General features: G+C 40.0%; 2 protein-coding genes across 2 annotated transcripts; one reads left to right on the forward strand and one right to left on the reverse strand.

Annotated features, from left to right (window-relative positions):
• The first annotated feature begins 1,071 nt into the window (after positions 1-1,071).
• Positions 1,072-3,552, forward strand: aanat1 (aralkylamine N-acetyltransferase 1). The gene is made up of 3 exons (XM_088303456.1): positions 1,072-1,361; positions 2,065-2,219; positions 2,644-3,552. Exons 1-3 carry the CDS (start codon positions 1,214-1,216, stop codon positions 2,947-2,949), a joined length of 609 nt encoding a protein of 202 aa, XP_088159582.1. The 5' UTR covers positions 1,072-1,213; the 3' UTR covers positions 2,950-3,552.
• A 163-nt stretch (positions 3,553-3,715) lies between these two features.
• On the reverse strand, positions 3,716-22,757 carry LOC148332421 (inactive rhomboid protein 2-like). Its single transcript, XM_088303237.1, has 18 exons — positions 22,597-22,757; positions 15,876-16,025; positions 13,909-14,060; positions 13,623-13,806; positions 12,978-13,178; positions 12,348-12,476; positions 11,495-11,604; positions 10,358-10,576; positions 10,148-10,259; positions 9,908-9,982; positions 9,669-9,830; positions 9,336-9,421; positions 9,176-9,239; positions 8,988-9,082; positions 8,768-8,843; positions 8,594-8,694; positions 8,034-8,187; positions 3,716-5,384 (listed from the first exon to the last, which is right to left on the reverse strand). Exons 2-18 carry the CDS (start codon positions 16,011-16,013, stop codon positions 4,953-4,955), a joined length of 2,490 nt encoding a protein of 829 aa, XP_088159363.1. The 5' UTR covers positions 16,014-16,025; positions 22,597-22,757; the 3' UTR covers positions 3,716-4,952.
• Between the last annotated feature and the right edge of the window lie 987 nt (positions 22,758-23,744).

The raw sequence follows: 23,744 nt of genomic DNA on the forward strand, positions 1-23,744 counted from the left end.
TAAAAATGATGACATCGTCCACATTTTGTAGAAAGTTTAATACTACTTCTTTAAATCCTTAAAATACTTTGTTTAAACCTGTAAAGGTGACAAACAACAAACTCACAGTCATATACATGTCACAGGTCTAATCCTCTAAAACTGTATCTGGATAGCAAAGTGTAAACAAATTAAAAAGAGAGAGATCATCTTAGAGGGATAAGGAGCAGCTATAATGGAAAATCTCCAGAAAGCTGGCAAAACCCCAACGACTTAAACTTGTTTTGGTAGTAAAAACTGGTCTTGCTGCACTTGCTCTTTGCATGCTATCCTGGTGTTACCAGTAGTTGAGTGTGTCATATTTAAGACATTTGTTTGATTTATCTTCTACTATGTTTTTTTTTTCTCAATTAAACCATGAATTAAGGTTCTATTTTAAATAGAGACATCCAGGTCAATTCTATGTTCAACTTTCTCTGGTCATTTGAGCATTGCTTGTAAATATCAACAATAACACTTTGAAAGAAAGTCCTAAAGATTGGATTAAATTTTACGCTACATTCTAAAAGAAATGCGATGATGGTAAAAGTCTATTGAATTAAGTTTATAGAAGTATCTTACTTGTGTACAACTAACATTGGGCATTTGGCGAATTTTATTCAGTTTATACTTTACCAAATCTTCTCGCGGGCCGGATGAAACCCATTTGCGGGCTGATCCGGCCCGCGGGCCGTATGTTTGACAACACTTCTCCGGGTCAAAGAGCAAACTCGTACACGGACTACACAATGCACAGACCAAACGCTCCAAGGGGTTTCCATGAAAGTCCCTTCACATGTTGTTGACATGTTGCGCCAAATCCAAATGTGATGCAGGCCTCGTGTATGACGAGGAAAATTTATATCCTCGTCATGCCAACTTATCCGGGATAAGTCACAAACACGAAAACGAAAACACCCCTCCTGATCACGTCTCAATATGATTATTGTTCAGCTTCAGCTCACCCACGTGTTGGAAAGGTTTGCTTATCCAGTTGGCAAATTGAGGATTACCACGCGGTCTAAGGTGCGCTGCGCGGAGGCTATAAAAGGTCCTGGTGCGCAAGGCTGGTACTCATCTTTACGCACGAACCCAACAGGACCATCGGAGGGCAAAAGGGCGGGGAAACAAAAAACAAACCTTCCCACTTGAAATTCTTTATTTGTAGGAGCCTTGTGAAATTGGATTTGAAAGCATGTCAGTGGTGAGCTCCCTGTCGTTCCCGAAGCCGATCCACATGCGCTCTCCGGTGGCGCAGGGACGTCGACATACGCTGCCCGCCAGTGAGTTCCGCTCCCTCAGCCCGGAGGACGCCATTAGCGTGTTTGAAATCGAGAGAGAAGGTAACTGAGCAACCCCTTCCTTGGTTTTAACAGTGGTGTCCAAAGTGCGGCTTGCGGGCTATTTGTGGCCTGCTGTATATTTGAATAGGCCTGGTTTTGAGAAAACGCTGAACTGTTAGAAGCTTGCATACTACTTATTTGAAATCAAAATAAACATGTAACAAAAGCTGCATGTTACAAAATTGCATTATTTCAAATTAGATTTTCTACTGTAAAGCTAATGAACAATTGTCACATTTTTATTATAATATCACACACTTTTATTAATAATGTTACAAAATCCATTATAATTACTATTAAGATATTACACTAATACTGATCACGTTTTTTTCCACCCCACACATTTCAAAAACATGCTTCTTAGGTTAACCGAACACACAAAATTGTCCTTTGTTAATGTGAGTGGTTGTTTGTTTGCGTGTCCTATGACTAGCTTGCGACCAGTTGCTGGTATAGCCCGCCTCCCAGCTTGCCAAGGCTTCGGCTAACATGCAACCAGAAAATGAATGGATGGATGTTTTTTTTTTTAAATGCTGGACACATGTATGTTGAACTAAATTGGATTTTTGCATGTTTCACGGTTCACAAGATGACGTGGGGCCCCTCTCTACCTTCCATTTTCCTGTATATGACCCCCTGGAAATGTTTGGACTTGAGTTGCAACAATTTGCCATTCTTAATATGTCCTTCTACCCACACACAGCGTTTATCTCCGTGTCTGGTGAGTGTCCTCTCCTGCTGGACGAGGTGCGTCACTTCCTCACACTGTGTCCCGAGCTGTCTCTGGGCTGGTTCGAGGAGGGACGTCTAGTGGCTTTCATCATCGGCTCACTGTGGGACCGGGAGAGACTTAATATGGTACGACACCAGTCCAGATAACTTCTCCTTATTTGCCACGTAACGCAAGGGTGTATCAATGATTTTTTCCCCCAAACTAACAAACTTGTCATTTCACAATATTTCAATACATCAATAATAGTGCCCAAATATCTACATTGTAAAATTAACCTACTACAGCCTTTCACTTTCTGTAGGCCAAAAAAAATTAGCATGATCTAAAATGCAATTCCTGTTTTCAATGTTCCTTTACACAAACTAAATAGCTTGCTGCCATCTAGTGACCAACAGTGTAATGACACCCAAAATGAACAGCAGACAGAACAAAAAAGGGTTTTAAACTGAACAAAACTAATAAAAAACGAATTAGCGGGACCACAAAACCAGAACCTGCAAAGAGATAAATGACAATCACATTCCCAACTGACCTTTGGTTGTCTTCCAGGATGCCCTGACCCTCCACAAGCCTCACGGAATGACGGTCCACATCCACGTCCTGGCTGTCCACCGCACTTTCCGCCAACAGGGCAAAGGTTCCATCCTGATGTGGCGTTACCTGCAGTACCTCCGCTGTTTGCCGTACGTTCGGCGGGCTGTGCTCATGTGCGAGGACTTCCTGGTTCCCTTCTACCAGAAGTCCGGTTTCAAGGTACAGGGTCCCAGTGAGATCACAGTGGGGCCGCTCACCTTCATTGAAATGTTCTACCCGGTCAGAGGCCACGCCTTCATGCGTCGCAACAGTGGCTATTGAGACTTTGGACTTGATTTTTTTCTCAGGAAGGATACCAGTGGCAGGCCCCTGGTTGGATAAGAAACAGTTTGAGGGGATGTCATCCTCAGTGATCACCTCTTTGAGACATCGAGCATGGTTACCAATTTAGCTCGTTAAAATTAAAAGAAAAAAGGAACACACTTTTTTTAAATACAAGAAAAAGGTCTAAAATAATGCACTCATCTGGAAAAATATTAGAAAGGTTTTATATTTTGTTCGTAATTTTAATGTCTTTATATTGTGTTTTGATAAATGCTGGACATTTATTTTAAGTCTAGTAGGTGTAATGGAAACCTGTCCCAATACTTCTGTCCATATAGTTTACCTGACGCATGTGGCCACAAGCGGATAAAGGCGCTCGCAAATTCAGATAAAAAAAAACAAAACTAGCATTTAAAGCGCATTGTAAAAAGCACAATTGTCAACATGATCTGCATCTCTTAAAATAACTTCCGCATCTTGCCTTCCCCATTGAAGATATTCATCATCTGTGCCTCCTCAAGTCTTGAATCAAGACAAATGTGTTTGAAATACCATTGCAATGTTTTGTTCTTATGATGTGAATAAAGGATATATTTTTGAGTTTGGCAGTCTTCCTGTGTTTTGAAAAATGACCGTTTCTAAACGTCGTCAAAAATATATTCGGGTATCGAAGAGTTGATCTGGAAATTCGTCGGCGCATCATAGCTACATAATCAATTCATTTCAATGACAGAAGCGCAACAACACAGATTCATGGAAAATGCATTTCGAGACACATTATCAATAAAGTGTCATTTATTTTTTTACGTGATTGCTTTTACATACATTGATTTTCAAATTAACAAAGAAAATGGAAAGTAGATGTTTGACAAAAAAAATAAAATCAATGTTCATGTTGCCCTTTTTGTTTCTAGGTAAGAAATAAGTCATTTGGTCCCAGTGCAAACTTTTGTCATGATAGTTTTCGGGGTTTCAGTTAAAATGCTTAAAAAAAAAAAGGCACAGTGCAGAGGGTCCCTTGAAACAGGCAAAAGTGATTGTTCGCCAACTTGACACACAAAAGGCAGTCTTGAGGCTTAAAACCGAAGGTATTTGAATCAGAGTGCTGTTAAAACAGGTTAAAATGTATTCAAAGTAAAAAAAAAAAAAACTTGCACAACAAGTTATTTCATGTGTTCATATGTCACGATTCGCACGATGTCAAAGGACCTGAAAGTCGACCGATAAATCACTTAGCACACTAATCCCTCAGCACGACTGCTCACAGCAGCTTCCCTGACGGCTGTCGCAGTACTCCACGCAATAAACATTCAGAACATTTCAAGACAGAATAACAAAAAATGAGAGTTGAATGTATCACTTAAGACGACACATTGCCATTTGGGACTTTTCAGTGCTGGCTTGACCGATCCTGACGACTATAATCATCCTTTTCGGATAGCTTGAGACTTTTGGCGCTATCCTTACGTAACAAACTGCAAGTGAGTAATATGACAGCCAATTTACGGCAACAAGAGGTTTAGCACATTTACCTCAGTCCACCACTGTTCTACTTTCACTGCGTTTACTTCCGTTGACCTAAGCAAGGTCATTTTTCAAAGACTATTGGTGGGACTTCTTAAAGGAGAAACATTAAAAAAAAAAAAAGAAAAATGACCCGCTTGTTATGTAGCCATTTATTCCCGCCGCATCGGCCTACTCTGGCATGCGCTTTGAAATGCTGAACCAAACCTGTGACGCTTCTTTGGTTTCATCCAGCTTTTTGCATTTGAGGTCCTGAGTGATTTTAACCATCCTCAGGTTGTAAAGATCCGTTGGCCTAGCAGCAAGTAAATACTGGTGGACCCAAACTTTTATGGAAGTGTGTGTGTGTGAGTCATCAAGACTCTGCTGGGTACCTTTGATAAACCAACCCTAGCAAAAGTCACGCTTGCCAAAGATTTAAAGGACACTTAAAAAACCTGGCTTATCACTGGTTAGCTTGGTTGGAAAGGCCACGACTAGTGCACCACATGATTAATGTCGTGATCTATGTCATACTTTTCACAGAACTTGCTCGTGAAGGGCAGGCACGTGAGATGCTCCAGCCAGTGCCAGTTAATGGGGTAAATATAAAACCAAACAATGAGTGAAGAGAACAGGCCAATGTAGGCCAACAGCGAAACCACAATGAGGATGCGTTTGCGGTACTTGTCAAAAGTTCCAAATGTGACGTAGGGCAAAAAGGCAAACGAGAGCAGCATGCCACTGAGGAAGCCAAAAATGTGGGCGATGTTGTCAATCCAGGGCAGAAGGCCGCACAGGAAGAGAAAAAAAACAATGCCCAAGAGTTTTAAAAAAGCTTTCCATGGTTTCTCCAACATCTGCCAACCTTGAAAGAGCTCAACAAACAGACATGCCAGGAGGCCGAACTGAGACCCCGCTGGACCCACCTGGAGGGACACAAAGACATATTGTGACATCATCCATCTGGCAATATCTTAGCTTCCTCAGTCCAAAAATGTGCATGTGAGGTTTATTGAAGACTTTATTTTCCATAGGCTTGACTATATCAAATTGCGATTTTTGTCATTTTAGGACGAATAAAGTAATATTTGAAAAATAAAGTTCACTAGAGTACAAACAATTATTACCAAAAACTCACTTATTACAGTGTATCGCTCACACGGTATTAAACAAAAGTGGGCGCTTGCCTCATATTATATTAACTTCTTAAGTGCTGGCAAAAAAAAGGGAGCATACCCTTGAGAAATAAGACAAAATTGTTTTCAAAAAATCTATCGTGTGTGGGCACCATTGTTTTCCAGCACTGCCTCAACCTTCTTAGGCATCATCCTTTTTTTTTCAAAGCAGAAATGTGACATTGAGAACCGTTTGTTAATGACGTCAGTGCTTTTGTGCATGGGTCGACCTACACACAGACTATAAGGGGGTTTGGTCCTGTGGAAGGGACAAACATTGTTGTTAAGGTGAGAGGATTAGCGTAAATGACGTCAGGGCTGATTTTGGAGTCTTGCCTGGTCGCAAAATGGCAGATGGCTAATCTGTGAGGACAACCAACTTTGACAAACGGACACAAGAACGATGCACAGCATGTCACCCACACGGTCCAGACGGCAAGGCCGACACGTTCCAAACGCACAACACGCTCAATTGTGATTGGCTGAGATCAAACTTTGAGAAGAGATGTTATTATGAGGCAGCAGTGTCGTTTGTTCTAATCGGGATCTGCCTAAAAATCACACGGAGGGTTAAGCATGGTCTCACACTCTTAGACCTTGAGGTCTACGTAATCTGTCAGAAAATCTGCAACATGTATGAATATTATTGGTTTCGAACACAAGGTGTTATTCAAGCCATTTCTGCTGCAACCACAGGGTCTTCTTAACCCTACAGTTAAGGGGTAATCCATTTAAAGCACCTCCTTAAGTGGCTTTACTGTCATGTGCTATACTTCCTGTGAGTATTCCTGGTGTGTGAAGAACTGTGAGCTGGTTAGTTTGTGGGAGAATTGGACAGTGGGATTTTTGACTCTCACGTAAATGGCGCGTCACAATGCAAACTACATTACGTCGCAACAAGCTGACGGGAAGAAAAAAAAAACGGTTCAAAAAGCATTGATAATGTAATGTTATGTTTCGGAAAGAACGATTAATGGAAAATCGATTTACACTGCGTAATATATGCATTCATGTGAAAAAAATTTAAAGAAAAATCCAAAATGGACATTTTGATCACAAAAGGATTTGTAATGATATAAGTTGAATTTATTGTACATTTATTTATTTTCATATTTAGTTGTGGCACTGACAAAACACTGATAAGAAAAATTTACTTAAAAAGTCAAAATTAATTGTTCATTTTTGTGTTGTTTTTGAAACGAGGACAAAATACACATGTTAACATAAAAAAACATTTGGTTATAAATTCTTCCCATGTGTGCCCGGATAAAATTTTAACGCACAAGAATGTGTGAGGACAAGAAATTGTACTAGAACCATCTCATCTACACCACAACCATCTTGGTTTAAAACCGTGAAAAATCTCAGTTCGCAACGGCCTTTGTTTGGCCACACAATGGTATTAGACTAATCCCAAAAAGGGAGAAAGTGGCCATTTGCAAACACACACTTGCACCCAAACACGGGCGAAAAAAGGCCTGCCAATAAAAAGCAGGTAATCTTGAACGTGTTCTTTTCCACACGCGCCACTTTCAGATCAACACGTGGTAGCAGTTATCGAAAATTCATTTATCATAATTTCTCGATGAAAGACGAATTCAATCTGTCTGTCAACTTTACACCAAATTCAATGGATGGATTAAATGTGTATATAGTGCATTTTGTTACAATAAAAGGTGTGCTTGGTCATGCGTCGGGTATAATTTTTTGACATGGGGGGAAATATTGTATTTCATACATGTGAGCACCTGGTATATAATGACTCGCAATACAGGTGTAACTTTCTGGAACTCACTTGAGTTAATGTAAGGTTAAATCTGCTTTGATAATCCTCAGAGTGGGAAACCTTCTCCAGTTAGTGCAGTAAGCTGTGCTAAACCAGCGAGTGGGAACACCAGGAAAAACACCAGACAACAACAGCGGATGTGAGCCAATCGCTCCAACAGTCAGTGCGGGAACATCCAAAACACTGTTGTGATGTCACACATCAACATGTTATGATTATGTACTACTATGGCTTATTTGGTCAACAATTAATATATATTTTTTTTATTTTAAAAGAAGAGACACAGAACACACCATTGGATACACTATTATTAAAATATTATACTCACAAACCAAGGATGGGCAAGTGGCAACCCGTTTGCCACCCGCACTCTGAGAGGCCATAGAGTAATTTTGAAAAAATAATATAAAATACAATCTATATGATACAAATCAATCAAAATGAATCATAAACCGAATCAAATCAGGCCGTTGTGAATCAAATCGATTTGGGAAATCTGAATTGATACCCAACCCGAGTGGCTGTCATGCTTCAAAGTCTTTGTGGATGAAAAGTGGACCTTTATATCTGCATTACATACAATTCATGTGTGCACTCAATGGAGAGAAACTCACTTCAGCTCTGTACGGCAGGAAGAGGGCAGAGGCAAGGTTTCCAGTTATTCCACTGAAAATGTAAATGATGGAGATGCGCACCCAACCAGCCAGTTTTTCCAGGTCTCTCAATATGGTCATCTGAAACACTACCGACACCACGCAGTGTAGTAACCTAAACACACACACATACAAATATCAAATGGAGGCATTTCTGAGACTGGATTAAATCATTCAGTCATTACATATACGGCAAGGCATTTTTAATTAAGCTATAATTCTTCTTAAAAGCACATATTCCTCACATGCTTGGAATTATGAGTATTTGAGAATCATGCGAGTGAACAATTTAAGGCAGTACAGGGAATTTAAAAATGTTGCCTTAAATTCAAATTCTGAAGGATGCTGACTCACTCAACTAAAACAGTTTAACACACTGTTTGAGAATTGTGAATTTGTATGTAATCAAGCAGCATATGTGGATTACCTTACTTAGTAGCAACATATATTTCAATGAATGTATTTTAAGAGACAAAAAGAGCAACGTTAGGTCAATCTATTTAGCACGAGGAAGTGCATACCCAGCATGGAGGAAAAGGGACAACCAGAAACGGTAGAACTGATCTGGTACATCAGGGTTTAAGAAGGGTAGCAAGCCACAAACATCATCCAGGCAATGGACCTGCAGAAAGTTGGCACATGATTCGAAACGTATGCACAACGTTCATACTGATTGACAAACTCACTCACACTACCTGTGAGCACAGTGTGGCATCCTCATGGAAGTAACCATGCATGAAAGAGCAATACTCCCTGGTTGTAATCTCACACCTACAAGGGGGCAGAGGGAAGGGGGGAGGGGGGTGGGGAACAAATAATGGCAGTGTGACAAGCACATTCTGAACACCTCATATCCGAATGACGCTAACAGGCACTGGTCGGTCAAAAGGTACAGTCGATGTGTCAACATCTCACCTGCCCTTAGTGCCTATGCAGCAAGGTCGCCCCTTGATATTACAGTCCATGTGTCTGTAGCCGGTATGGTTCCACTTTTGGGGATAGGTACACACCTGGGCACGCGCACACATAATCATGCATGGCACCAAAACAGGGTAAAAGTGTGCATGCTTTTAACTGATAAATCAGTATAAGATCTTCCTCACCGGCCACTGGGTGATGTCATCTGGCCATGTGTGAGGCTCTGCAGATGCCGGCTCTTCACATACTCTTCACAGCACGCCACACAGTGAGGCAGAGAGGAGATTTGAAAAGATGCAGTCCAATCTTATTTTTGATGTAGAACAAATGCAGGTGGATGCTCACCTGGGATCCTGGTGACAGACGGAGCCAGAAGACCTGCTGATGTCCACAAGCACATTGTTCCATTTGATAAATGTGGCCAATGTCTCCTGTAGGGGAAATTTCTTTTAGGATCCAACAAGATTATTTTTATGCAGAGTACAGAGTCCAGGAAATGTTAAAAAAAATGTTTCAAAAGTCTCAGCTGCATACTTTTCAAAGAGTGTGTCGTGAATAATTTGTATTGTAAATGGATTACATTCTTAAAGATTAAACGCGCACGTGCCGGAATGAGTTTATCGCGTGCAGCCAATTAAATTGTGTCAGACCGATGCGTGAATGTGCTGAACAACATACGGAGCAGTCAAAGTTGAGAGTCTGAACACATCCAGAGTTGTCATTCTGAACGCAACACCCCGACTCTCTCTCCAGATCTTTGGCCTTCTGGATCAGATGGACTATTTGGCGGTCCTGACGGATACATGGTGAGAACTTGGCGCCCAAATGAATCAGGTCGTCCTGAGAGGAAGAGAAAATAACTTTTTTTTTGAGTGGGTCTTCACTCTGGATCAGTAATATGCAACACATAAATTTACCGATCTTGGACCAATCCAAAAGTTTTGCTGTTGAATGTACTTGACACTCTCATAGATGCCTTTGTTCTTCAGCACCTGTAGAGGGCGACAGAGGACAGACAATGTGAATGCAACAGACAGGAACATTAATATGTCACAATTTTTGTGTGCGTGTGTTGGTGGGAGAATACAAACTAGATTAAAGAAATGTGATTTTCTGTCTGTTACAAAAAGAAAACAAATATTTGAACTTCCACTTACGAGGTCAGTTTTAGAATGCTGTGCAAACCCCACAGGGGCAAAACCATAAGTACAGCAGGACAGCAATGTGATTACAACATGGACAAAGGTGATCCAGTACGTAAAGTAAGGCCTGAAAACACAAATGACAACTTAAAGCATACAACAAACATCTACTTCAAATGCATTGACCAATTCTTATTTTATACAAATAAAGCATTCCTCCCTAACCTATGGCTGTGGAAGTCATCCAATTGCTTTTGGATGGTACTGCTGAGGCTGCGTCGGTAGTGCCGGTTCAGCCATTTCCCCACGACGCCCATTCCATAGTGACGCTTTTTGTTGTCAAAAGCAAAGTGCTTGACTTGGGAAGCGATGCGATGGCCACGTCGAGGATGACTTTTCTCCTGCACTGCTGTTGGGGTGCGGGGTGTCCGGGATGCATCCTTACTGGGGGTGGGGGTTGGTGTGCAAACAAAAGCAATAGCCTTCAAAAACAGATAAACGGTCTCCAATGATGCATACACTTTCCAGTGGATGTAAAGTTTACACATGCCTGCTCAAATACAAAGTAGGAAAAATTAAACCTCAATTGACAAAAAAATTCCTGGATGCATGAGAGAAGTTAAAAAAAAATACAACATGACATAATGTGGTTGGACAAGAGACAACATTTGTACTTGAGAATATGGCTGCGTTCGTAATTAACCATTCACATTCAATGTGCTTTAAACGGGAACAGCTCACACCTGCCACTTAAAGATTAACCTCAAATAAAGTTCAGATGTTCAAGTAGGCTTTTCCTTCCGTGTTTTATAGTTAGTCTCACTTTGCAGGCCTGGCCTGCAGATGGTGCTACAGCATCAGAGGGAGTTATTCTCTCCAAGACAGGAGTTCCCAACATTTTTTTACCCAAGATCTACTTTCCAAGCAGTCAACCTTCTGCGATCAACCAGTTCAGCGTCACAAACCCACATACCTTTTCCCATCTGCAGTAGCTAAGCGTGTATCTTAATCTGATCACAAGCTACAAGCAACTACTGACCGCTAACAACTTCCTGTTGAGGTTGTAGAGAAAAATAACACAAAATATAAAATATCAAGAACATACACATGCATGCACACAGACTGGAGAAAATGTCAGAAAAGCGTACGAGAACATTTGAATTTTTTCAATTGATGAAGACAACAAAACAACAACAAAAACATTGAATTTGAACAAGGGTGTGTAGACTTTCTAAATCCAATGTCTGTTTACAAAATAATTCATTGATGCCCATTTCAGCTGAGTTGGAAATCCTTCAACATTTATTTCCACAAATTCATATTTTCTTTCCAAAATCATAAGCTTGTTGCGGTTTTACTCACAGGCTTGAGAATTTCTGGTCTGGTTGCTCACTTGGGGCAAAAGCAGCAGACATTGGCGGTGACTCAAACACATCATCAGTCATAGAGTATAACTCATCGTGGACGTCGACCTACAAAAAAGGTGATAATTAGTGTAACTAACAAAATCATGGATAAAAAGGACAAATCCTTCATAGTTCGAATTCGAATTTTAGTGAAATGTTAGTCCTAAAGGAAATAGGTTATTTCAATTAGGGTTGTGCCGATCCGATCGACATGAAATCGGAAATCGGGGGCCGATCACGTGATTTTCAGCTTATCTGTATCGGTTTAACTTTTTTTTCCTCTAATCTTTAAAGTCAAGAATATTTTTAGAAAAATATTCTTTATTTGATTTGGAATTGATTTACAACCATAATTAAACGTATCACAGTGGAATACATTTATGCAAATAAATAAATCCATAAGATAATTGAGACTATTTCTATGTGGATTTTTTTCCTACATCATTGCATTTCATAGCGGAGGTATTTATCAGGACTTCATATCAGCAGATACTCAAGATCAAGTGACTTGGACTCTGACTCGAAAAATGTGATGGGCACAGCCCTAATTTCAATAGGCTAACTTCATGCCGGAAATCAATCGCAGATCAAAAAACTGAATACAGAACTAGTTGTTATACAGTTTAGACAGCAGGGGGTATTGTAAGCTAATTATACATGAAGGAAGAGCTACAATGAGAGAAGCCATTTTTTTCTGCCTGTCAAATAGTTTTATTGTCCAGAGAGGAGGAAAGGTGGATTTGTTTGCAGCAAAAAAAAAAAGTAACTTTTGATAACGTTTGAAATGTTGGTAATGCATTGTGGCTGACCTTGCTAAAAAATAGTGACTCAGACATGTCTGCCGAATCCACGGTGTCATCGTCCAGCCAGCTGGGCCTGACAAAGCTCCTCCTGGGAAAGCTGCGACCTGTAAGGGAACCTGCTAAGCCGCTTCGGCCCTATTGGGGGAAAACACACACACACGTGCATTATCATACTTTCAATAATCCATGTCGTTATAATGAAGACAGTTCATCTTATATGAGAAATGGTTCTTACTAATAATTTTTTCCCAATATAATGACATAGTTGTTATCGTCTATTGAATTAGGGAAATGCATACAGAAAGCCGATATATTGGAAATTGATAGGTGATCATATTACATCACGTTAAATTGCAGATATGGTTGCCTCATTCTAGCTTTCATGATTTGCCTCAAGTGTTTAATTTTTAGGAATTTAGACCAATGGATGTTGATTTTTGTGAACTATCGGCTTGTGAAGCCCTTTTTGATTCATTTAGGACTTGACCTTACCTCTGCACAAAATGTCCTATTTAAGAATTATAATCATTTTATGCAGAGTACCAGTCAATGCTGAAATTAAATGAAATATTATACGTGCACAGTAGTTTTACTCGATTGTTGGAAAGCCTTTGAGCTTTCTGGATTCGAACCCACCCTCAGCAGGTTGTTTGCCGCACGGATGCTCATGCGGGCGACGGACTCCCGTTTCCGTTTGGGAAAGCGACTGTACCCAGAGCGCTGGCTAGTAAAGGAGCTGAGCGAGGTGACCCCAGGGGTGATGGGAGCTTTGGGGGAGCGAGTGTCTATGTCTTCTGGGTAACGGAAAGCTCGTCCCCGTGCCAGGGGGTCCACAATCTAGTAAATAGGAGAGAGAGGTATGGTGAGCAGTGACTTTCTCGAGGAAGATGATGAACAGAAAGGAAAATAATAATACAACCCCAATTTCGTTGAGGTTGGTACATTGTGTAAAATGTAGTAAATAAAAACAGAATGATTTGCAAACCACGTTCAACCTACTGTTACATTTAATTGGATACACTGCAAAGACAAGATATTCAATGTTCAAACTGACAAACTTTTTTGCAAATAATTGAGTTTTATGGCTGCAACATGCTCCAAAAAAGCTGGATCATGCTCAACACTGCATCCATAACAGTCTGGTTCATTTCCTCTTTGGCCCAAAGGGCACAAGGTCCACAATTTTGAAATGTGGACTCGTAATCCATGTTTGCCACAGTAGCTTCTAGTCTTGATTAGTGTTAATTATATTTACATGTCTTGACAATAGAGTACAGGCACCTTAGGCATCTTGGATGGGGCTGGTGATTCCAGACTCTGCTCGATGCTTGTGGCTGTGTCAGGTTCTCTGAATTGTGGCTTCAGTTTGCCGTAGCGTTGGCTGCAGTGGCGCAAACTCTTCCTCTGCCAAACCTGCTGCTTGGTCTCACAGTCTTCTCCTATCCCAAACCACTGGGCTGTATTCCTGCAGGTGGATGGAGGACAAAGCAAGAGTCCATCAATAAGGTCAGAGGTTGAAATAGGAGCTTTTCGCTCAGTGGTGATGAAACAAACAATCTGATCTTACTTGCGAATGCTTTGTGAGAGTGAGGTCTGTCTTCCAAACTTTTCCCTTCTCTCAGAGGCTGACAGGCCTCCATCTGCGGCTGCGCTGTTGCTCTCTGACAAAGAACTGGTTGCTTGGACACTCATGTTTTTCTTCAAAGATGGCCGTAGGGGCTGAACAGACCAGAAATAAAGGCAAAACATTTCATACTGTAGTTTGTGTAAAACAGATGGGAGGAGGACATTTCAAGTTGCTTGGGATGAACTACGATTAAGTAAAAAAAATAAAAAAATAAACAAATTTTGGACTTCTATTTCTGAGTTATTTATTTCCATAGTTTGCACAAAAAAGCAACTTGAATTTAACATGCATGTCCTTAATTAACGACACAATACATTTTGCTTGACATCTGACTTCTTGAAAATCAATTATATCTGGAGAGAAATCTTAACTTTGCTGAGATTAATATTTGAGTATTTCTGGCCGTGGCAAGTCAAGGATCCGACATTTGGGAGTGCTGAAATTTCAAGCCACATCCAATTTGGGGCATTAAGCTCTCTCAAATTTTGGGAGTCCTTGGATTCACTTTGAGGATGCTTGAGCAGCCCAAAAACTGCGCATGACTCGCCTATAATTTATTAATTTTTTTCTGTAAGAAGTCCAGTACAACTGCAGTCGATACTAAGCAATGTAGTCTAGTGAGGAGAAGTGAGTTTACAACCATAACATGAAGTGACTCATTTAGGTGGTGAGGGTAATGGACTTTTTCCGATTGTAAAGTTAATGGGGCTGGAAGTGAGCTAAAAGGGAGTTGACAGGGAAAAAAATACAAATGAATAATTCACACGAAAATAAAAGTAACACTTCTGAAAACTTACATTAATTAATTATCATTGAATAGTTAATACAATCCGGCAAGCCAGCAAATAAAAAGGAATGGAGCTTTGCATAACTGTAAATTTTGTAAATGCTTTAATTTGTATTATTTAGCTAATAACCTTTTGTTAATGACAGCACAGAGTTTTCGCTGAAACGTCACAGTTGCCACTTTTGCAGCAAAATATTTTTTTTAAAGTGAAATGTGCACTACTACGCATGCAGGTATGCATACAAGACAGTGACTCAAATTTCCAGCATGCTTGATATGTTTTTGTCACAGAGGAACAATGGAACAAATATATAAAGCTGTATGACTCTCTGCAAAAATTTGAATTAAACTTGATTTAAAATTGTTACAGTGCAATAGATACCTCATAGAACAGTGAACTAATTGACAACTTTAAGTACATATAAATCACCGTCTTTCCAGATTAAATTTCTCTGCTCTTCGATTAATTAATGAGAGCACACGATTGCTTGGTTGAATCTTGGTGACAAATGTATTCATGGTTTCTACAGGAACACTATAAGGGGGGCCATGTACCATAAAAGAGTTTACCTTCTACTCAGTGGTAATGAAACGCCATGTTTGTATTCAGAGCAAGGGGCCTGCAGCGGGGAAAGGTTTGGCCTTCTGCCTACAAACTTAAGGGACAGCTGCCCAACATTCCCTTCTACCCTGGCAAACAGAGAGATCATCATACTTGAAAGTCTCGTACGTTTTAAAAAATACACTATAGCCCCCGATTCTTGTTTTTATTCCAACTGGAATTATTGCAGCCCTGCATTATTGGCACAGTGAGATTATTTTCAGATGCTTGTTTTATAGATTACCATACTCCTAGAGAAAGTCTGCATCAAGGTCAGAAACGTTTCGAAGATGTCTATTACGACACAAAGTACCTCAATAAAATGGTTGTTCAGCGATGAGAAATGTGTGATGAGGTTAAACGGAACTGTCATGGGGCAGCATCTCCTCTAAGGTCTGGAATTTACATGCTGCTTATTTAACATGAACAATTATTGTACTGTAATACTAAATGAGAAAATCGTGGAAACCCAAAAATGTTAACAGTATGTAAAAGATGAGGCGGAAGTGTTCAACCTACCCGTTTAGTGGGGTCATGGGACATCATTTCTTCAGGTTTAGGTATTGTTATGATGAGACTGGGTGGCTTTTTGCTTTTTAGACGGCTATCAGACTGCTTTCCATTAGGAGGTGGCTCTTCCCCCTCCTGCGATGGCATCCTGACAAAGATCTGAAGAAGAGAAAAGAAAAGACGTCCATAACCCAATGATGGCTCCCAAAGGAAACAATCCCATGAACTGTATGCAGACATGCACTGCAAGCGGTAATTGTCTCCCCTCCAGCTTGATTTTGTCAAAAAAACACTGATGAATTCAACTTTTAGGGAGTCTCTGAGGGGAGCTTGTTTTCACAAACAGAATAATAACATCCCACACGAGTGATCAACAGTCACACGAGAAGCAGCATGAATAATGACTTAAGCTGCAATTCGCTCAGATGTATCAGTATTTCTACTTGGTTTCTATTTAAAGAATGGAATTATATCACATGTTTAATGTCAAAATATCCAAACCCTGCTGCCACAAGCTGTGTTCCACTCCATCAATCATTGGCTTATTGGGTTACCTTTAACAGGGGCTGCAAATAACCACAAGTGTGTAGGATTGATTTGATTTGCCAGTGAAACAAACATCAGCTCAGTCAAGCAAAAACTACAAATCACTAATTGGTATCCAATTAACAGACATTAGCTTGTAAAGAAAATGTAACTGATAGAGCATCTGTGAAGCTGGAGTCCAAGTAATGATGTGATCAATCACGCGTTCTCCATTTGGTTAAGGATCCACAGCCCCCTTCCTCTGCATGGCCTGCTTCTAGAATTACCTGAAGCCAATACATATGTGACTCACGTTTTAATCTATTCTTGTCAATGTGTCTATGCTGGCATGAATTTTATGAAATGACTTTATGAAAAGGCTTGCATTGATGAGAATCCTGCTGTAGGTGTGAATAGCGTGTACATGAAATGAATCACATTACAGTTTGTCCGCTCAAGCAGAGATGGACACTTTACCTTATTTTGCCGGTCCGTCCTCGGCACGGCAGAGGATTCATAATTCATAAACAATATTCAAAGCTCATTAGCAGGCTAATTACCTAGTCACAGCGATTTACCGAAATTTCCGGACGATAAAACAGACTCGATTGAGAGCTAAACCAACAACTAACTAAGTTTAGCTATAAAAACTGATTTGTACAGAGTTGCATGTCTCCATTTTATTAAACAGCACATTATCTGTTTAAAAACACCGTATAGATGTTCCCCCCCCCCCCCCCCCTTCAAACGATGCCAACACAGCTATCATGACAGAGCGTACCGGAACCTTAATCAGACTCTTGTTGTCACGTGAGGCAAATTCACTGATGAGCTCGGACTGGGGTTGCATGGAGACATGGCTGTATTTATTTCACTTCATCCCTTTTATTTTGGCTCTCAATTGCTTCTTCACACAACCACACGTCACTTCTTTGTTTGTGTCTACCTCTTCTGCCCTCTCTTGCTCGCTACCTCGCCCTCTTTCTCAGTTGAGTTGTCAGGTAAAGTGTCAAGACATGAAACAGCATTCCATGATTGAGAGCAAATATTTGAATATTTGAATTAAAAACGAAAACCCACTTCTGTCCTTGTTTTGTTTGTCCTTTTAAAAAGAATTCTTGTCCTCTGTCCCCAAAATTGGGGACTGCCGGTTCGTTCGGTTCTAGGAATGCCCATCTCTGCGTTCAAAGGTAGGAAAATATGGCTACACTTGGCAGTACTTGCCGTCTTGACTAAAGAAGTCAAGAGAGAAACAAGCGGTTAGTGTCATTTCAGTATGTTCCAAATATCTCAAAGCAAGACATTGAGTCCTTGACACAGAGCAGTAATCGGAGTAAGTACAGAAGTCACCCTGAAGTGTCCCAAGCTCATCCATTATGTCATTATGGTCTGGACAGCTTTGACATTGTTGTTGAGTCGCGGTCCATAAAAGCAATGCGGGGTTCAGGATGTGTGTCAGGAATGAAAGCAGCGGAGAAACTTGACACCATCTCAATCAATAGGCTAATTTACTTCTAGACAGATCGACATTATTTCACTGATTGCACACACCCATCACCCATTTTCATTTTTAATGACAATTGTGGTGATGTTTCAATTGTATCCACTTGAAGTGTATGAACATTTCAAGCTTGATCCAAGATCTTAATTCGGCTCCCTCGAGAAGAGCAGATGGAGGAGCATGTACAGTACAGCCACCCAACCACTTAGATAATGAAATAGCTTTTCTAATGGACAGAGCACTCAAGTGGTGGAGAGTCGTAATGTAGACCACTGTCTATATCCTCACCACTCTCTAATGATAGTGACAGATAAGAGCCTGTTCTTGTCATAACTAAGAGATGACTTTACAAATAATAATGTCAGAAAATGTATTTACTTTGGTATGAGCAGAGAGTTCCTGGCGTGCTTGTTGAGTGTGTTTCAGCAAGGTTTGCACATGTAATAAATTGTTTTGTTTTTCTAAATTAGCCAATTTTACATAAAAACCAAGAAATTAATTTCACACTGTAACTTTTATAGGACCGTTTTAAAATCGAGTTTATGATATCTGTTATGCCTTTTACGGCACTCAGTGAAATATTTGGAATTTCAATATCTCAAATCAAATTTTAATATGTCTTGAAAAACATTCTAATATGTTCTTAAAATTATTATTTTCATAGTTGAAATAATGAAATAAAATTAGAGAACATATTTACTCTGCTATATTAAATTGTCTGTTTTACTAGTATCAGGAAAAAATTAGCTTTTTTTGCTGATTGGAAATTCATTGGAAAGTTGCACCAACTGAGCGTGATTGGCATCCGTCCCAAACCTCCTATGCCATAATTTGTTACATTGAATATTATTCTCAAGTCTATTATTGTATCAATTTTTGGCCAACCTAAAGTGCTGAAAATGGCTTGCATTTTGATGATTTGGAGGTCTCCTTCAAAGTGATGATTTTATAGACCAGGCATTATTTTTGTTATGCAGAACTGTTTTATGAACAACATGCAGTGTTTGGTGCAAGATATCAATGGAGTGCTTGATCCTCTTACACATGTGGGAGAGAAGTCAGCCACCCACTTGCTGAGATCATAGATTCCCAAGAGCCACATGGCATTGTGTCATCAATGTCTGATCATGTGACCTGGAAAGTGGCCTTTCCAACAAATGCCCAAATGGTTCGTGCAAACTCCCTCACAATGCGGCCTGTGCTGTGCTCATTCATTCACAGCTGTTGCAAAGCCATGTTTCATGAACTAACGGCCAGGCCCACTTGACCTAGGCACACCTACTGTTTGATTACAAGCAAGGTTGAACATTAGAATTCGATTGGCAAAATGTTATTGTAACCACAATATCTGCGTGGAAAACAGTAGCAAAAAAAAACACCCGCCGGACAGTATGGGTGCTATTTTACACAAATTTATAGTAAGAATATTTGGATAATAAAAACAAAATGATAGAAGGTATCGCACAAGGCTGCTTTGAAGACATCCACATTTTCACCCACGGTGTATTTTTGGCATGTTTCACACTCTGACTCAAGGTTGAGAAACAACACAAAGCGCCTCCACATCTTTGTGCGTTTTTGCTCAGTTCCTCAGTTTTACTGAACTACATCTTCCACAGTTGCCAAGATGCATGTTGACATGCGGGCCGAAATGCAATTCAATTTATAGCAGAAAAATGTAAATAAAATAAAATAAAATAAAATAAAAATAAATATTTAGACCGAACGATCTAAAAATTTCGAAAATCCGGTCATTTCTGTTAATACCTACGATACAACGATGCAACAATTTAAGATAAACAATGACTAATCGATTGACAAAGTTGTTGATTCATTTTTTCATGATATTTTTCTGATCAGTTACACGTAGTCGTTCGTCTACGTGTGCCCTGCGATTGGCTGGCAACCAATTCAAGGGTGTCCCCCGCCTACTGCCCGAAGACAGCTGGGATAGGCTCCAGCATCCCCCGCGACCCTAGTAAAGAGAACCAAGACAGATAATGGATGAATGGATTCTATTGTAAGTGTACTTACTTTAAAAGAATAGAATTCTGTGCGGCATAGGCCAAGTACCGTATTTTTACGTACGAACATATGAGGTTCCACGGTACATAGTAATAACTATGATGGCTCAAGTTAGGCTTCATTTTGCAGGCTGCAAACTAGCACTCCTGACGAGAGTTTACTATGTAACTGTGTGATAATCAAGTTCATTGCACAACATCCTTCCTCCTGAAACGCTGCCTTATTTACACTCTCTTCTATATGGTGATCATCACAAACATTTACCAAAGATAATTGTGGAATACATTCTATTGAGCTCACATTCATCACTAGAAACCTGGCGCATTCCTTTATTTAACCTAATCAGAAAAGTTTGCCTTGTCGGCGGCTCAATGAGGAACTGACTCATGACTTTTTCCTGTTCTTCCAAGAGTCACCACCTTCCCTCAGGGTAGGGCTTCTCAAATAGTGGGGAGGGCGTGTTGCAATACTGAGGGGTGGCGCGTGTGACCCTTTTTTTCGCCGTACTACAATAATGTGTAATTGCACATCCATTCCAGTAGTTGGCAGTGGCGCTCTCCTTGTGCGCATTGTGCGTGAAGATGCTCATGTGTAAAAATAATTTGGTAATTTTGAGTAATCAGTGATTGGTATATGTATGTAATAACACTGAAGTAGACCATGACATTCAACAGATAATAGTGATAATTTTGGTCCCTGCAACCACATTATGAAATTTTCCAACCATTTCACATCCTGTGTGAGAGGACACTGCAGTAAGAGACCAGCTGGCCGATTGTCTCAAGGAAGGCAATACTCTGCTTGGACAAGACCTTTTTAAGACAAGTACACTTGTGAGTGAAACAACAGCCAGCCTCCTGATACATTTCACACCGAGTCTTTTAAAATGCGGCTAAAATGTCAGCACTGGTCAGTCTGCATCATGTGACCACAACAGAGAATGCAGTTATTAGGCCAGCCGGCGCGCAACCAGAATGCATCGAAAAGCTGTGGGTGTGTGTGTCAAATCTATCTTGTCATTCTTCACTTCCAAACAGACAATTCTCCAAACATGTCTCAAAACCATTGTTTTCTACTTGGATGACATTAGCACACAATCATGTCGCCAATTAAAAAGACAGAAGCCACTGATTTAGTTTCAATATAAAGGAATGGAAAGACTCTAGAGTCCACTTAACTATGCCAGAGGCAGTGCAAAACATCGCACCATTCCCACAAGGGCTGGCAAGTCCGAACCTGCACACAGGTGAGGGAGCAATGCAGCAGCCTTAATTCTCAGCCAGGAGTATCCCTACTTGGAAACAAATTCTGGGTTATTTTTTTAAGGGTTAATGTGTATCTTAGATATAGAAACTTTGCATCTTTACAATGAGAACTGTTGTGCTCATCAGGTCTGCAACTGAACTACCACCAGTGAGATTTTGGACTGAGGAATAGTTTCCCTGCCAACAGCAGAAGAGCAGCAGAGTGCTTGCCAAGTTCATATTTCATGACTTCCAAAGCCCTTGAATGGCTGTGTTCACACAACATAACTTCCTGTCTTAATTTCAGAATGCTGAAGGTGTGATTTACACCCTATATGTCATGACCGAGCAGCGATAGTGGGTCAAACTCGACATAGACACAAGTCATACAGTGCAATCTACAAGGTCAATCAAACTCTACAGCTGGTGTGTTGATGCACTTTAGCTAGGAGTAGTTTTATGATATTCGCCGTTCCCAAATCACAAAAGTACGTCAAAAGTATTAGGTAAGCTACACATTAAACTGACATGAATTTATGATACAACATTCTAAATTGAGAGATAGAGTGTGGGATTTATTCCCAATGTGTGTGAGGCCTGTTCTAACTACAAGTCACAACTGAGGTTATACAATTTTAAAATTTCAGGAAATATACCATTTGGCCTTATTTCAGCTTATTTCAAACAGGGTAAAAAAAAGGGTTTCCAAATCAGACATCTGCAAACCAGCACAATTGTACTTTTAACATATTTGCCACTTAACATGTATTATTTTTCATGACATGTTACATACGTTACTACATATGTCATTAACTCAAGCTTTACGAGCGCACGCGAAAAGTCACATTTTTCTTCTGCAATAATGTCTTTAATTAGAAAATAAACTGAGACAAGGACAACTTGAGTATTCATCCTTCTTTGTATGGATGTGTGCCGTGAGATTTTGCAAATGTAAATTGGGCAAAGGTTGGGGAACCACTGAGCTACGCAAACAAAAGGAGCGCAAATTGACAAAACTAGTGTGCCTCCCGCATAGTTTGGATAACAAACGGGAGAGCTGTCACACAAAATGAAATGACTCAACACATGATAGCTGTGATAACGCAAGAAAGGAAAACGCAACACACAATTGTGTCCTTGTTTAGAACAAGCACTTGAGCTTTAATTGGACATAAAGCGACGCCTCTATGATAATTATTTAAAGGGGACAATTTCAAATTAGCAATTTATTTAATTAATGAAATGTGCGTTTACTTTAGTTAACATCGCCAGACTGATGGCGATTTATGTCACGGCTAACTACTTTTCCATTTCCACGAGTAGCCCGCTAACGACACGAACAGCGCAAATTAAGCTAACTTTTTTTTTTTTTTTTTTTTTACATGGCGTTACAAAATTATTAGAACGTCATTGCCTGAAGCTATATTCGACTCACCTGCGATAATGAACGGCCGGTCTGATCTTCATTAGCAGGTAGTAGTTACCAGGCAAAAAACGTGGCGGTGGTCGACGCGTCCGCCGGTATGTCGGCACTTCCCTCTTTGTGTCTTCCAACATCCTTGGCTTGACTCGCAAGCCGCACTACACAGGAGCGAAGGCGGAGTTTCAACTGACCTCATCCGGAGACAAGGCGAACTGGGCGGACGCCAGAACTGTCAACACCGCCCCCAACCGAAAGCACTGCTTGAGTATAAATATCCTTGCAGTGTTTTGACACTACCTATACGCGTCTTTGATTCAACGTCCCTGGAGAGTGAACGAGTATTTTTGTCAGAAATTCCCACTGTAGGAAGACATATATATAATATATTAAGAATTTAACATTTTGTACAAACAGGTAAAACCCACACGTAGATCAAAAGTCAACCTTTAATAAGAAAGACTGTCAATGTCATGCTGCTGAATTTATACATTGTACTCGAAGAATATTACTTAAATTTATAAGTGCGATTGATTGAAAACCCACAAAGCAATATAGCTTAGCCAATCAACCAAAGCCTTTTTTGTGTGCAAGGCTGTGGATATGGTGAATTCCTTTCATTTAACTTCATTTTCCTTAAAGTTTACTTCCGTCTGATAAAATCCATTGAGATTTAGTAGGCATGGCATGGTTCTAAACAAAAACCATGTATAATCCAATCATCTGAATATTAATGACATACAGTACATCAATACACAACCACTAATGTGCAGTTCCTTATCAATCAGCTTCCAAAGAATGTGTTATGGCTACTCAGCAAGTTATCCAGTCACTTATACAGAAAGACAGATGCCACTGCTTCATTTATATTTATTTTGACAACATGTCAAATTATCAATGTTAGTAGAAACATGAACAATTATCCAACCAATTATGGTTAATAATCATTTTGACTTATTGTCACCATGCCTTTACAGTATATACATCAGTAAATACAGAGAGAAAATGTAATCCTGTAAAGACAATCTTAGTCCGGGAGGGAACATTCCCCAAACGGACAGGCACATACTGCATTTCTCATCAAAATTAAGCAAGTATCAACTTTTTTGTATGTTAAATCCATATATCAATTTTACAGACAATAGGGATTTGGACATTGTGTC

The sequence above is a fragment of the Idiotropiscis lumnitzeri genome, chromosome 8 (genome assembly GCF_059441095.1).
Source record: "Idiotropiscis lumnitzeri isolate Australia: NSW breed Sydney's pygmy pipehorse chromosome 8, RoL_Ilum_1.0, whole genome shotgun sequence".
In the NCBI taxonomy this organism is placed as follows: domain Eukaryota; kingdom Metazoa; phylum Chordata; class Actinopteri; order Syngnathiformes; family Syngnathidae; genus Idiotropiscis; species Idiotropiscis lumnitzeri.

What these genes read in the sequence shown, in the direction of transcription:
- LOC148332421 (XM_088303237.1), bottom strand. Translation starts at nt 16,013, where the DNA reads ATGCCATCGCAGGAGGGGGAAGAGCCACCTCCTAATGGAAAGCAGTCT. An exon ending in AGCATTCTAAAACTGACCTC is followed by an intron (nt 9,983 to 10,147) that starts GTAAGTGGAAGT and finishes CGCCCTCTACAG; the next exon opens with GTGCTGAAGAACAAAGGCAT. An exon ending in TGCATAGGCACTAAGGGCAG is followed by an intron (nt 8,844 to 8,987) that starts GTGAGATGTTGA and finishes GCCCCCTTGTAG; the next exon opens with GTGTGAGATTACAACCAGGG.
- aanat1 (XM_088303456.1), top strand. Translation starts at nt 1,214, where the DNA reads ATGTCAGTGGTGAGCTCCCTGTCGTTCCCGAAGCCGATCCACATGCGC. An exon ending in GTTTGAAATCGAGAGAGAAG is followed by an intron (nt 1,362 to 2,064) that starts GTAACTGAGCAA and finishes ACCCACACACAG; the next exon opens with CGTTTATCTCCGTGTCTGGT. An exon ending in ACCGGGAGAGACTTAATATG is followed by an intron (nt 2,220 to 2,643) that starts GTACGACACCAG and finishes GTTGTCTTCCAG; the next exon opens with GATGCCCTGACCCTCCACAA.